The sequence below is a fragment of the Ammospiza caudacuta genome, chromosome 1, assembly GCF_027887145.1.
Source record: "Ammospiza caudacuta isolate bAmmCau1 chromosome 1, bAmmCau1.pri, whole genome shotgun sequence".
Classification (NCBI taxonomy): Eukaryota; Metazoa; Chordata; class Aves; order Passeriformes; family Passerellidae; genus Ammospiza; species Ammospiza caudacuta.
The window spans coordinates 132482774-132497196 of record NC_080593.1 but is presented as its reverse complement, the minus strand read 5'-3'; the positions used below and the strand labels follow the sequence as shown (position 1 = coordinate 132497196).

General features: G+C 36.4%; 1 protein-coding gene across 2 annotated transcripts in view; it reads left to right on the top strand.

Annotated features, from left to right (window-relative positions):
• MTDH (metadherin) overlaps positions 1–14423 on the top strand; it is a 34579-nt gene that overhangs the window by 13225 nt on the left and 6931 nt on the right. Inside the window, exons 6-11 of one of the 2 annotated variants that reach the window (XM_058806424.1) lie at positions 1924–2175; positions 4849–4935; positions 6734–6832; positions 8884–9008; positions 9565–9684; positions 12064–12183. In XM_058806424.1, coding sequence (XP_058662407.1) covers positions 1924–2175; positions 4849–4935; positions 6734–6832; positions 8884–9008; positions 9565–9684; positions 12064–12183 — 803 coding nt within the window. The remainder of the gene's footprint in view (positions 1–1923; positions 2176–4848; positions 4936–6733; positions 6833–8883; positions 9009–9564; positions 9685–12063; positions 12184–14423) is intronic. The other variant, XM_058806434.1, reaches the window with a different exon arrangement.

Here is a 14423-nt window from a genome sequence, read left to right as displayed (position 1 = left end):
TGACTCGTAAATCTTAACAGTTTTCTAATAACAGATACTGCTATAATAATACTTGAAGTGAATTAGTTTGACATAATGAAATCAAGATGGTTGTTACTTACATATAGCCAACATTAGCTGTGTTGCTGTAATCAAAAATAACTAGTATAAATAAGCAAATCAAAAAATGAATTAATAAAAGCACACAGATCGAGAAAGTGAATTCCTTTCTGCTTGTTTTTGAGAGCTTTTACTTCACACACAAATGTCCTATACCATGGCTGAGAAGGAGGGTGCTGAATTCTTCAGAGATGCCTAATGGGAGCACAGGGGAAAATAACTGAGTTTCAGTAAGGGGAAGGTCATGAGGAAAAAAAGCTTTTCATGAGATAGTTCAGAGCATCTCTGGACAATCAGCCTTTATGGTTTCCAGAACTTCAATAATGTAGTATAATTTTGAAGTTACCTCTGCATTGAACAAAAGGTGGGACTAGGTGACTTTGAGAGATCCTTTTCAATCTTTGGTTTTCTGTGATTCAGTGAGAACTGGCTGGTCATTTAGAAGTTGAAGTTTTTGACAAGCGAGAAGTATAATAAAGAGGAAAAAAAAGAGTAAAACAGAGAATAATCAAGCTCCTTCTTCAGAACCTCAGCTGCCTTTTTGCAAAGTTGCAGAAAAGTTTTTCTAGCAACTGCAATTTGGTTTCTGTCTCTTCAGTATTCTTTTGTTGCCTAAGACTTCATATGATGCTAGGAGGACATTGACTGACAGGAGCAATGCTGGTGCTGTAGACCAAGGGCAGTGGTTTTGTACAGCAATGGTGACCTTACAGATGTCTGTGTTTGGAATTGATTTGTCTGAGAAAATCTAGGCATATCTCATCTAATTCATTCTATGTCAGGGAGGCCAGCTTGAATTGGGCATGTTGATGCTGCGTCAGTTACAAGTTCGTTTGACAGATAAAATGTTTGGTCTGTATTTTTTGTTGGCATATGATACTGACTTGTGCATAAGGGTTTGGCTTACTGTTTAAGTGTTACACTTGTAATATGCAAATATTTCTTAAATGCTTGTGGAAGAGCAGTTTTTCTGTTTTTTTCCACTGCATATATAAAAAGAGAAAGGGGATTTGATATACAAAGCACTTTGAGAAAGGTTTGTGATATATAGGAAGGGAGGCTGGATGCACTAGCCCTTATATTTTATAGGGACATAAATGTAAAAATCTTCTATTATGATCTTTGTCTCAGTGTACTGCTGACTTCTCCAAGAATACATTAAACTTGCAGTGGCTAGTAATTTCTCATGAGGGTAACATGTAACAGATTCTTGCAGTGTTGTGGTCTTTTACCTTAGTGAAACATAAAATATGTTACAAATTGAGTGTAACTATGATTTCTGTCTCTCACTGTGAGGGATTCTATGATCAGTATGATATCTATGCTCTTTGTAAATGCTGTGTAGTGTTTAGGAAGTATTTTCTAGTACTTGGTAATTTTGTCTACATCCTGCTTGGAGAACTGCTGCACGCAGTTATGAAACAGGAAATACTCACCATTTAGTGTGTGGGTTTTTTCCACAAGTCATCCCCATACTGTCTAAGAGAAATTAGCTGACAGTTTTGAAAGTACCCTCCCCACCCTTTTTCTACTCTAGAGACACCACCAGTTCACCAACACTGGGTTCAAGCCCTATAAAGAAAGGGATGAGGAAAGAGAGTGCAGTTGGTCCTGTTTTTTCCTCCCTCTTCAAGTTGGTAGACAGATGGTGCATATCATCTGAACTGGAAAATCAGCTGAGACAGAGCAGCAGCCCTGTCTGTATCACACTGGTGTAGCAAAGCTGCCATTCATTTGGGGTTTTTTATTAAGTGAATGTGCAAATATGTGATATTTTAATTCTCCATCCAGTTAAATAATCCTTTTGTTATTGTTGTATTTAAGTTTCTCCAGGATTGAGTGAAAGCCATACAGTAAATGGAGGAAGCTGGAATGAGAAGCCTGTAAAAATCTCCTCACAGATTGGCGTAGGGGAGGAGAAATGGACATCTGTTCCTTCAACTGCAGCTGGGAAGAGGAAGACTGAGACATTGGCGTGGGGCCAAGACACTGGAGATGCTAATGGAAATGGAAAGGACTGGGGAGTAAGCCTGGTGGGCAGGCCCTGGAAAGAGCGTTCTTTGTTCACTCCTATTGGTAAGCTATTTCCAAGAACTTGCTTCATGTAAGCGATTTTACATAAATGTATTTTTTAGTAGTCTCTGAAATATTTTTGTTTATATATTAAAAAATCTTGACATGGTCTAGTGAAATATTAACAGAACAATTTCTGTTTACTGCAAGTGCTGATGGCTTAGCATCTATGTTTTTGTGTATAATTAACCTGGGTTTTTTGGGTTTATCTGACATAAAATTATTTCTGTGAAGGAACGCAGGAACGCAATGTTGTTCATAAAGTTCTGGAGATGATTACTAAGCCATTTTGGAGCATAATTTCTTTTAAATAATGTCTTAAAACCCAGGTTGTCAGTCTCTTCTGTTGATCCTACATGATGAAATCAATTGTCTCATTTTGGCAGGTGTTTTTTTTTTTAGGCCACAGGCATGAACATTGTTTAACTCTTGTGACACTTAGTGTAACACTGGTTTTCTCATTACACTGTTTTTCTCAAAACAGTGTTACACTATTTTTCTCATTAGAAACTGTTTTTTTTTTTAGTGCTCAGTACAGTTTTCTGCTGTTTTTCCTGTGCTGTCCATAGTAATAATGGAGAAGAGATTTCTTGATTTCTGTCTGGGCAACAGTCATCAAGTTATTAGTAAATGCTGTAACATGGCCCTCCCCACTGTTCAGTCTAAGTATCCTCATCTCTTCTGGAAAGCAGTGTTACTTCAGACTTGTGGAGTCTTAACCCCAGCCAGCAGGCAAGCCCCATCCAGCTGATTGCTCACTGTCTCACCAGCAGGGGAGACATCAGGAGGAGAAAAGCTGGAAAACTCCAGGGTTGACATAAGGACAGTTTAATAGGGAAAGCAAAACCTGTTCATGTAAACAAAGCAAGAATATAATTCTCTACTTCCCATGGGCTGGTGGGTGTTCAGCTATCTTCAGGAGAGCAGCGCTTCATCACATCTAATAGCAACTTGTGGAGACAAACACCATAACTCCAAATGTCCTTCCTTTTCTCTTTCTTCCCCACTTTCTATACTGAGCATGGTGCCACATGGTAGGGAATATTCCTTTGGCCAGTCGGGGTCACTTGTCCGGGCTATGTCTCTTTCAACTTCTTGTTGGGAAGACAAGCTCCAGCCACCTTGCTGCCAGCAATACAAGAAGTGGAAAATGCCTTGACTCTGTGTGAGCACTGCTCAGCAACATCCCTGTATTACCAACCCTGTTTTCAGCACAAATCCAAAACACAGCCCTACCCCAGCCATAATCTGCAGAAGTCTAGACCTTCTTTTATTTCTCTGGCAGATCTTGAAATTAAGTTCCTAAGGCTAGATCTGATATACCCTTGGAAGCTTTACCATTGCCGAGTAGAAGTAAAGGGCTTTTTTCATGTTCTGGCTAGATGTGTTCTGCTGTGTATTCTAATAAGGCAGTTCATAGTGACTGATCAACTTTTTGTTGGTTTTGTTACTGAGGATACATCATATCTACCAAGCTGATTTGCTTTTGGTAAAATGAATAATTTTGTGGGTGAAGAAGAGCTGTGAAAGGCTTTCATGATGGCTTGACTAATGCTTTCAACACTGTCTCTCACAGTGTTGTTGCATCCAAACTAGGACAGGTGTAAAACTGATCAGGCCCAAGGTAATGGTCAGTAAGTCCTACTCTCTCTGGAGGCTGGACAAGGGGGATGTCACAGGGCTGTGCTTAGAATTGTCCTGTTTATCATCTTTATAAGTGACCTGGAGGAGGCAACCATATAATTCACATCCAGTTTCCAGATTATATGAAACTTCAATGTGGGGGCAGGAATCAGTTGAAACAGTCCAGGTCAGGGATCCCATCCGGAAGGACCTGAACCTGATGGGAGTAATGGGCCAAGGAACCCGAGGAAGTTCAGTGAGGACAAACATCAAGTGCTGAATCTGGTTGGAAGCAACCCTGGCTGGATATTGACTGCCTGGATTGCAGCTTTGTGGATAAGGGGTCTTGGTGGGCCCCAAGGTGGATGTGAGCCAGCTGTAGATCCTAGTAGCAAAGGACACAAACAGTATGCTGGGATGCATTAACACAGGAGTCAGTAAATTGGGGGTTAGTGGCTGTGTACTTTTTGGACAACATCTGGAATACCTGTCTGGTTTTTACCCCCTTCTTCCCCAATTAAGTAAATGTAATTCTAAATAAAAGCCACTAGTAGTTTTTACTGGCTATTTCTGCTTATTTTCTGCCTTGCATATGTAACAGTCTAGTATGTCTTCGTTTTTAAGCAGTATCTCCTATTCATCAAAAATTGTTCTGAATTTTTTTCCCTTCTTAACATATATATAAAATATACTCCAAGCTGTGCTCCATTTACGTGTACTTTTCAAAATTTAGTGATTGCAGTAATGGGAGGAATAATAGTATGGGGCTCAAAAACCAATTGACTTCTCTTTTGTGAGAAGCTTATATATAGAAAAAGCTGTAAAGGGAAGATGGTCTTGGAAAGCTTAACAATTGTTTCAAGCTGTGTGTTCATCAAGTCACAACTCTATCAGCACTAACTAATGTCCTCAGTTATGTGAAATGTCATCATGGCAATCATGGCTGGACTAGCCAGTATTTTTCTGATCCAATTCCTTATTAAATAGCTACATTTTCAACATTGCCAGCAGTGTGTGATGCTCTTTTTTTTTTTTTTCTCCCTTTCCCCACAGCTGCTTGGAATGTGGATGCAAGGATTAATACCTCTGAACAGAATTCTACTTCTTTCTCCTCATTTGGATTAACTCCTGGAGTTTCTGGTATGTGTGCCTTTCAATAGATTTTTCCACTCTCTTCCACTCCCACTAGGTGGAACAGAGTTTGCCAAGTGATACAAATATGCATTTTCTGTTTTTTCTTTGAAAATTGTACTGCAAAGGGGTCGAAGACACTTAATAAGCTATTTTCTTATGCTAAAATTATGCAGTAATATAACTGTATTAAATTGATAATCAAAAGCTAGATCAATCACAGAATATTAGTAAGAAGGTTGGAACTAGAGGGGGTTGGAATGGGGTGATCTTTGTATGTTCTAACCCAAATGATTTTATGATTCTGTGATTTCTTATTTAGCCACCTTGGTTGTGTGTTAAGTCTAAATAATGGGCATAAGAGGTTTCTCAGCCTTGCAATATCTCAAGTTAGAGATCTGAAGATTTCTTTCTGGGAAAGCCCATATACCCCAGTCCTGTGAGGGAGTTTGTTATTTGATGATTGAGTTCTTCCCCATCAAGGAACTGAATCATTACTTTGAAAATATGTTCCATAGGCAGGATTTGAAGTCTTGAGTCTTTCTCTGTGTGATGAATGGAAATGCTGAAGCTCTGGGGTTTTCTTTTTTGAAGGGCTGTGTGCTATAGAGTACAAACCTGTCTTCATAATAAATCTTGTGTGTTAAACAACTAACATAAGTCCTACAATGATTTATTATGCAATAAAGGGATCATATGTCAGGTTTTTTGCTCTTGCTTGCTTACACCATGAGCTTGGCATGGCAGTTTCCTTTTCGGAGATAGCTGGCCAAGTGCTTATGCACTTAGGCTACATTTGCTTCTATTGCAGTGTCCAGGCTTTTAACTGTTGAACTTAGGCTCAGTGTCCAGCATCTTAATTGTACAGAGAGTTTTAATTAAAAAAAAAAAAATCCCAAGCAGCCACCTGGAACCAAGTTCAGTTTCTAAGCTAAGACTTATGACAGTTTATTAAATAAACTAGGATACTAGGATGACACACTGAGCTAAGATTCAGCTGCAATACCACCATTTCAACTTCCAGAGAAATAGTTTTCTTTGGTGTACCTTAGCCAGCAATGTTGTAATGCAAAGTGACCACAAAAGAAATGAGAACATGTCCATATTTCTGTCACCTGAGGTATCTTTTGCAGAGGTGTATGTAAAATAGAGACCCACATTCTATTCAAACTGAATTTCAGAAGTTTCATCATACAGTAAAATATTAATTTATTTAATTCTTACAAATAGTTTTTGTTGTTTTACTTCTTCGTGAAATTTTGTTTGTTTGTTTTTCTGAAAATAGTTACGTTAGATATGTGACACCTTCTGTTATCATGACTGGTATTGGCCTTACTGTTGTTTGTCCTGCTGCTTTTATGTTCTTTAAACCTTTGCTTTAAATGAGAAGTGGATTCTTAGTAATGTATAATTTGTTTGATCTGCAATGTAATTAATGAGGTTTCTTTCTAGTGATATTTTAAGCTTTTAACTGTAAGAGATCTTATTGATACAGGGTAACAGTTTTATTTCCCATAAAATTTCTTGGTGTTTTTCAGATTGAGGAGACTGCTTTTACTCACTCTTCTTATCTCTTTTTGAGTTCTTCTCATGGCTTTATTTTGTCTTCCTTCTTCAGCTTCCTTGTTTTATGAATATACCTTATGCACAAGACCCTACTAGTTCTCCTGTCTTCTGCAGTCCTTAAAATCTGACATTTTCTTTGAGCCTTTTGTCTTCCTTTCCTACTTTGATTGGACTTCCTCCTCCAAGAAAACTTCAGGAAGCTTGCTAACTTACAAGTACAATTTTATTTATTCCCTTTCAGGTTCCAACAGTGAATCAGTTTCTCAGGCTGGTACTTCTGATTTTCAGTGGGATTTAAGTCATGCTCAACCCCCTGTTGATGACGAATGGTCTGGGTTAAGTATGTTCCTCTAAAATGTTCATTAAAAAAGTGTTAATTACTGTTAAAGTGTAGTTATTTATATTAGCTACTCGGATTAGACAGTGGTGGGTATCTGAGGAAAAACCTGAAATACTTGAATTCTGTAAGCTAATAGACAGTTTGAAGGAATTAAAAATAAGTATTTTAATAAATTCTGATAGAAAATGGTAAATTTTTAGGAAAAATACTTGGATATTCAAACTCAGAAGTGAGAGAGCTCATGCATTTTAAGGTAGAAAAATCTTTGTAATGAAAGACTCTTGCTGCAAGTGATGAGAAATTTTCTGCAAGTCTGCAAAATATGTTTTTAGTAGATAGAATTTGAGTCAGTTTGTTTTTACATGTTTGTACCTTACTGGAAAGTTAAGGCAACATCAGACTCTTATATTTAATCTTACTTGCTTTCTCATTTAGCAAACATTAGGAAGTTCTTACATATATAGGAAGCATATACAGGACAGAAATAACTGAAATTACTTGGGAGTTGTAGAACAGTGGTTGTTTACTCCCCAGTTTCTCCTCCCTGTTTATGAAAAAGCATAGTGCATCTCATTAGGAGTTGACCTGAAGAACTGTTCCAGAAGCTGACAGAAGCAGCCTTGCATTGTTACCTTCTCCCTAAGAACAACTTAGTGCAGTTAAATAACTGGAAAAGTGGAATAGATTGATGCAGTCCTTGACTCCACCACTGTTGGCATGATTGCTCTGTTACCAGATAATTTTGAAACTTACCTTTTGTGCTTTACCTAGTTTAAGGAGAAGGAAAGCACATTTCAGTTAATCCTTTGAAAGTAATCAGTTTTATGTTTTATCAAAAGCATAATTGATTCACATATCTGAGCATAGAATGTTTATGGTTCAAGCTTCTGTTAATAAAATTTTGTCATAGTTGTCAACTAAGAGTACACTAGCAGAAGTGGGCAAATGCAAGTTTAGGCCAAAGTGATACACCCTGCTGCTTTATCAGGATAAGAAAACTAACTGTACATACAAATACTACTAGTTTTTATTACTACTAAGAATGGAATTTTTTTTCTTAAGCAGTTACTGAGAGGGCAGTAGGTAAACTGAAAAGTATTGAGTAATATTTTTCAAATCAGTAAATTTTAGCATATTAAGTAGGTGTCATTAAGATAATATTTTTATTAGGAAAGTTTCTAACTATTCTAAATGTTCCAACTAATCTTAAGATCTCAATGTGTTTTTGGCTTCATAATGTTTGCCAAAAAAATTAATTGGATTTATTACTGATTTTTATTTTGACTTTATTTTCATTGTTTAAATTGAATGCCATAGTTGGCAGACCAAATCTGGCTGTTCTTCAGTTTGGTATAGACTGAGGGGAAGAAATATTTGTGATGTTAATATAAATGTGAAATGAAAATGCAGTCTTTTACAATGTGTTCTGTTTTACAATTGGCTTGCTGCAACTTTCTACTAAACAGTCTAAGGCTTAGTTCTTCCCTTCTGATATTTTTAGTTTTTATGCAACTGACCCTTTAATCCTATCATTCCGTTATAAATGAATAATAACAAAATAGAGTATGGACTTAAGAGTCTTAGGAAAAAAAAAGACGATTAAAAATGGCAAAGTTACAAGATTACTTGAATCAGTAAGATTTAGTTTCAGATCTATCACTTGTAAAGGAATCTTACTAAGGCAAGATTGATCAGTGTTACAGTTCATCCTAATTTTTTCACTAGCTAGAAAGAAAATGCAGAGAACAGCTTAAGATAGATAACAATTCTTAAATTTGTTCCTCTTCAAATAGTTTAGAAAAATGTCTTGAAGCAACTGCGTCTAGCTAGCTGCTGCTGTGATTAGACTCTGTAAAATCACTGTCATACTCATTACTTTAAAAAGTCCTCCACTTATCAATAAAGTCTTTACCATTTTTTCAGAAAGACAGGGAATTACTATTTATATCTTGATATCAAGAAGTAGATGTATGTGTAGGGGGTTTTTAAACTGGAAATGAGCACCTGTAGGGTAAGGCAATATTCCTGAAAAAACCTTTTCATCTTTGTAGATGGACTTTCTTCAGCTGATCCAAGCTCTGATTGGAATGCGCCAGCAGAAGAGTGGGGAAACTGGGTAGATGAAGAAAAAGTTGCTTCTGTTCCTCAGCGTGAAGAGAGATCTGATACTCAGAAGGTAAAAGGTGGTATTTTCTCCTTAGCTCCAGGACTTTGGCCTTACCACTGCCATTTCTTAAAGTAACTAAAAGGGTAATGCTAAAGGTAATCTCTCATCACAGTTACACTCATAAGAGTAGCACGACTGTGTTTGCTCTGTACACAGAGAAGGAAAACACTGAATGTTATTGAGAAGAGAAAAATCAGTTAGCTCCAACTTAAACCTTTCTGTCTTGCCGTAATTACAAGGACTACATTATCAGTATAGAGTGGGAGGGTTTAGATCTGTTTTTATAAATATTTCTTGACAATATTTAATTCTCAGCATGAAAAACAGCATTTCCATGCCACTATTTCCTGGTGATCTGCTGCCTTTTCCATTCCCAGCTCCTCTACCTGTATTACCAGATAGCATGTAAGAATGTGGTCTTTCTAGAATGAACTAAATAGATAACACTGTGCTCATTTCCACTTGTATATGTATATTCCTTTTAGCTATTGATTTATGCTTAGTCTATACAAGGTATATTTCATTGTCATTTTAAATGCTAAATACCTTCTGTTCCCATATGAAGATTTCAGATAATGATAGAGAAAAAGCAGAGCCAATTCTTCAGAGTTCTGCAAGTGGCAAATCCAAGAAAAAGAAGAAGAAAAAGAAGAAGCAGGGTGAAGATGCTAACTCTCCTGCACAGGTAAAATCTTAATGATTTAAAAGACAATTGCAAGGAATTAATTCACAAAATTGCCTTATTGGCATCTTGAACAAAAATTATTTTTAGGAAATTAATTTCTTTATGGGATTGGATTGTCTACAATTGTTTCTCAAGAGTTAAGGTAATTCTTATTTTACTAGTATTTCCTTAATTTGTTGTATTCACAAGTTGAACGTGGGATAATTTGTAGTTTTGCTGAATTTATGAAAAGCACTTAGTGCATGGAAAGTATTTATCCTGAATTACTTATTTTCTGTCAAATCTGGATTCTGTACTGTAGGGATGTTTCCAGGTAGAGTTGTCTTCTGCATGGGAAGCCTTTTCCTCATGTCCTTTGAAAGACATCTGCTTTGGTGAATATAGCTAGTTAGGAGAATAAAAGAAATTGAAGTTTTCTCTTAAGCTGTCTTCCAGTACAATTTCGTGAGAATATAATGGTTTTCTGAAGTACTGTTTTAATTTGATTTATGAGAAATGGTAAGTGCCAATGTTTCAAGCTCAGTTGGTGGAACTACTCTGAGAGTCAGATTTCAGTGAGGGAAAGAATATTTTCAAACTGAGGATGGTTGGAGTTTCCTTTGTTTCTTAAATAGCTTTTGAAGAATTGCATTGAAACAGATTTGTAAAGCTAGGAAAAGCATATTGCACTTCACATGGCAATTGAATCATGTTTGAATAGATGGAGCAAGTACTTTCCTAGAGGGAGAAAGCTTTTAATAGCTAATGATCAGAATGCATCCTGCTTGTGTTTATTGTGACAGCCATTCATAGTTTACATTCTTTACAGTTACAGAATGACCAATGTTCAGTGGAATCTGACTAGATTAGACAGAATTAGAGAGGGAAAGCAAATCTTCAGTCATACTTGCTTTGGATTAGCTTTTATGGTTATCACATAGTCAGTTTATTAAAGTTGTAAAACATTAAATTCCTGTTATAAGGAAATTTTATTTTCAAGTTGTCTGTGTGGAGGTGGAGCTTGTGTTGATTTCCCTTGTTTCTTTTGAGGCAAATTCAGTCTGGGAGCACTAGGGCTGCAGCTTTTTTTTTAATTGAAATTTGTTCTGGACTCTGCTATGACTCTATAAGTCAAGATTAATAAGTTGTGGTTAACAGGTGTTTGTGAGTGTCCTACATGAAACTTAAGGTCAGTGAGGGCATTCTGAATTTCTTCCCATTGCTTGTGAGCTGTCTTTTAAATTACATGTGTCGAGTCCTACTTTCTATATTAACATAATCAGATTTGTTATTCTACTCATTGTTCTCCAACCGGTCCAATTTTGTTACTTTTTCTTTCAGTCCATCAGTCTGTGAAGTCATCATTTTACAGATAAGAACTTATCTGTATTAAATTTTTATGTAGAATTGGGAGTTTTGCTTGATAGGAACAGACTGAACTGCTCACAGAAGCTACCCTTGTTATAACAGTTTAGTAATTTAACTTGCCAGCCCTACTTCAAACTCATTTAAAATTTGTGTATTTATCCTCTAAAAATGGAGCACGTTCATTTAAACATTTCATCTCTCTCATTGATTATACTTTAATGTTCACACTCATTTCTTGACTTGAGTGTTTGTTAAGGCAGTAGAAGCCAGCTGAAGAGCTTGGAGTAAGCCAATATGTGTTCCTTACTGTCAGGAGTCAGACTTAGGCTGTGGCTGCATTTTCATAAGGAAATAAGTGAAGGAACAGTGTTTGCAGTTTAAACTCAGAGACCTCTTCACAACCACAGGATTCTTCTAGTGCCACTAACGAGTGTAACGACTCTTAATTCCACATTAAAAATGAAAACTTTCCACTTTAGATTGTTTGAGGAGTAAAGGTTGAGGCTCTTGGGTACTTTGGATATATTTCCAACTTCTGTACTGAGGGTTACTTTACAAGTGTTATGGTAAACTAAACTGGGTTGCAAAAATATTAAAGCATAGTAAGGATAGAAAACTATACAGCTTGCATTTAAAAACTTGTAACAAAGCATAGAACCAAGAGCAGTCAAGTGTCATTGTAATACTTCTGCTAAGTGTGTAGAGTAAATTCATTTTAATTTCACATTCTTATAATTTAACAGGAGTGTGAAGTGTGGTTCATTCTGAGATTGGGATTTTTGTTAGTATGCATGAAGCATTCTGCTTTCTGGGCTTTATTGGATTCTATGGGTATTTCTTTATTATGCTCTATACATTTTGAGTGTTAGCATAAGCTAGTGTGAGCCCATTACTTCAATTATTCTTTTTGATGGATTTTCTGAGTTATAGAAGCTGATTATGGCAACAAAACTCATTGACAGGGGAGAAGAGTCAGAACTTGACTACAAACACAGGCTCTTCTTTTTTCCCCTCCCACTCCCCTTTTTGTAGGATGCTGAAGAACTGGATAGAGAAGCTGGAGAGCAATTTCAGGCGGATACCTCAAAAGTTCAAGCACAGCAGGAAAGAGTTTTTTCTTTGAAGACCATAAGTACTAGTGAACCAGCTAAGGTAGGGATGCAAAATTTGATTTATGTTACAATTTGATTTGGAAGTGCTCAAGTCATTTGACAAATTCATTTGTGTAGATAAGGTCATAGTTGAATTTTAGGGAGAGGTCAGCTATGAGTTTTAAAAAGTATGTCTACTCTGTAAAGCAGTATCTTCCCAATCAGTAGTGACTTTCTTTACTGGCAAGTTACTTACTTGTTTGAATATTCAAGCAATGGTTAAAAACTTGGAAATGTAGAAACCTAAGAACTAAGAGATCTGAGCACAAGACTAGTGGCATATTCTACTGTTATGTTGCAACAGAATGAAGTGTTACTAACTTATATATTCTGATTTAAATGCAATCTAAAATTGATTTTTGATAGCTCTACTGAGCTTAATGGCTGAGTAAGAAAAGGTTTTATTTGAACCAATTCACAAACTGTTTGCTTCAGCTCACAGTTAAAACATATTCTAGACAATACAAATTCTCTTTCGTCTTTCTCCAAACAGCAGCTTTCTTAGGTACTGCTACCCAATAAAGCATCTCATTCTAGGAAGGTGTAAAATATTTAATATTTCTAGTGGCTTTGATTTTTGTTTTTAATTTCTATAAAGAGTGAACGACACTAGTGACACAGCAGTTTGGTACCAGAGAGTATATATCAGAATACTGAGATTTAATTTTTAATTGCTAAGCATTAGTTTCATAAAAATGAGTTCTTAAGAGTCAAATGAAAACATCAGAATGAAAACTTTTACAAGGGACTGCAAGTCACCAAATAAAAAACACATTCAGACATACTTAAGGCTTATCAAAGTAGAGCTTACTACAGTTATTTAGTACAACTGCTTAGTTTAGATCAGTTCAGCCTTTAGTCAAGGTTGGCAACAACTGCCTATTCTGTCCTGACTAGTGTATTGTTTGGTGTTGGGGATGGTTTCTTTTGAAGCTGTATTTGAAAAGGCATCTGCCTGTGTATGCAAACTCCTGGAAGTGTGAGGTTTTGTTTTATTTTAGAGGCTTAATTGAAAATGTGTAGACAGAAAACTTGGATTGTGACATCAAGGTGGCATAATAGTGCATCCTGGAAGACTGTAGATTCTGTTGTTCAGAAATCTAAATTGATTTGGAAAATATCTGCAGTTATTTTTTTTTTCTCACAAGCTGTCAGCACTGCCAAAATACAAGCGCAGTTTCAGTAGATTTTGCTAAGTGCTTTACTGTTTAAAATCACACCCAGCTTCCTAGGTGACTTGATGGCATCAGTATCTCATGTAGACCTACACTACACCCTTTTTGAGGGGCTTGAGAGCTTCTGTTGCTCTTGAACCTTAAATTCAATCTGTTGATGTATGTGTCTGTGCATAGCTGTGTAAGCGGTCACTGAAACAAGACATGTTCTGTATTAAACTTAGTGTGGGGGCAAAGGACAAACAAAATTATTACTAATATTCTCTGAAACTAGAGTTGATAAGGGGAAACTTGTGAATTGTTGTCTCTGACAGTGCAGATGGTCTGTCAGTCTTTATCAAGTCTCCTTGATAAAGGAGATTGGCTATCAGATTTCGCTTCGTTGTAATTTCACACATGCGAAGATGCTTTCCAATACTGTTTAACTTGGCTGTTGTAAAAAGTTGTAGAAACTGTCTGTGAGTGATGTGTGGAACGGATTACTGAAGTTTCCAAGGTAAGGTAGTTTAGCCTTAAGCAATGCTCCAAAACATGAGAATGAAATATAGGGTACAAACCAGTTGTTATTCAGTGTATCCACATAAACATCAGAAACAGCTGAATGTTAAACCTTGTGTTTCACATCACAGTATCTGGTGATGGTATTTCCCCCATGCTATACATAGGGCTGCATTGAAACCTTTTGCATTTTATCAGCAGGCACAAGTTTTAAATGAAGAGAGATACTTGGAAAAAGTAGTAACAGTTTGACAAGTCACTACTTCATTATTTAATCATAGAATTATGCACATTACTATTTATATTATCCAATAGGCTTTATTTGTTGTTTCAGGCCTCCTTTCTGAATTAGCAGAGAGCATATCTTGCATTTTTTAATGTCTTCATCACTACCCACTTTCCTGTATTCAAAACATGGACAGAACTATTTGGAAAAATTTCCAGAGAGTGCTCTATGTATTTGTATCATTGCATTTGCAGTAATACTTCATGCTGTAACACTCAAGCTGCAACATGTTTCTTAGTCAACCTGAGGCAGCTGTGCTATTAAAATCCTAATTGAGTTGAT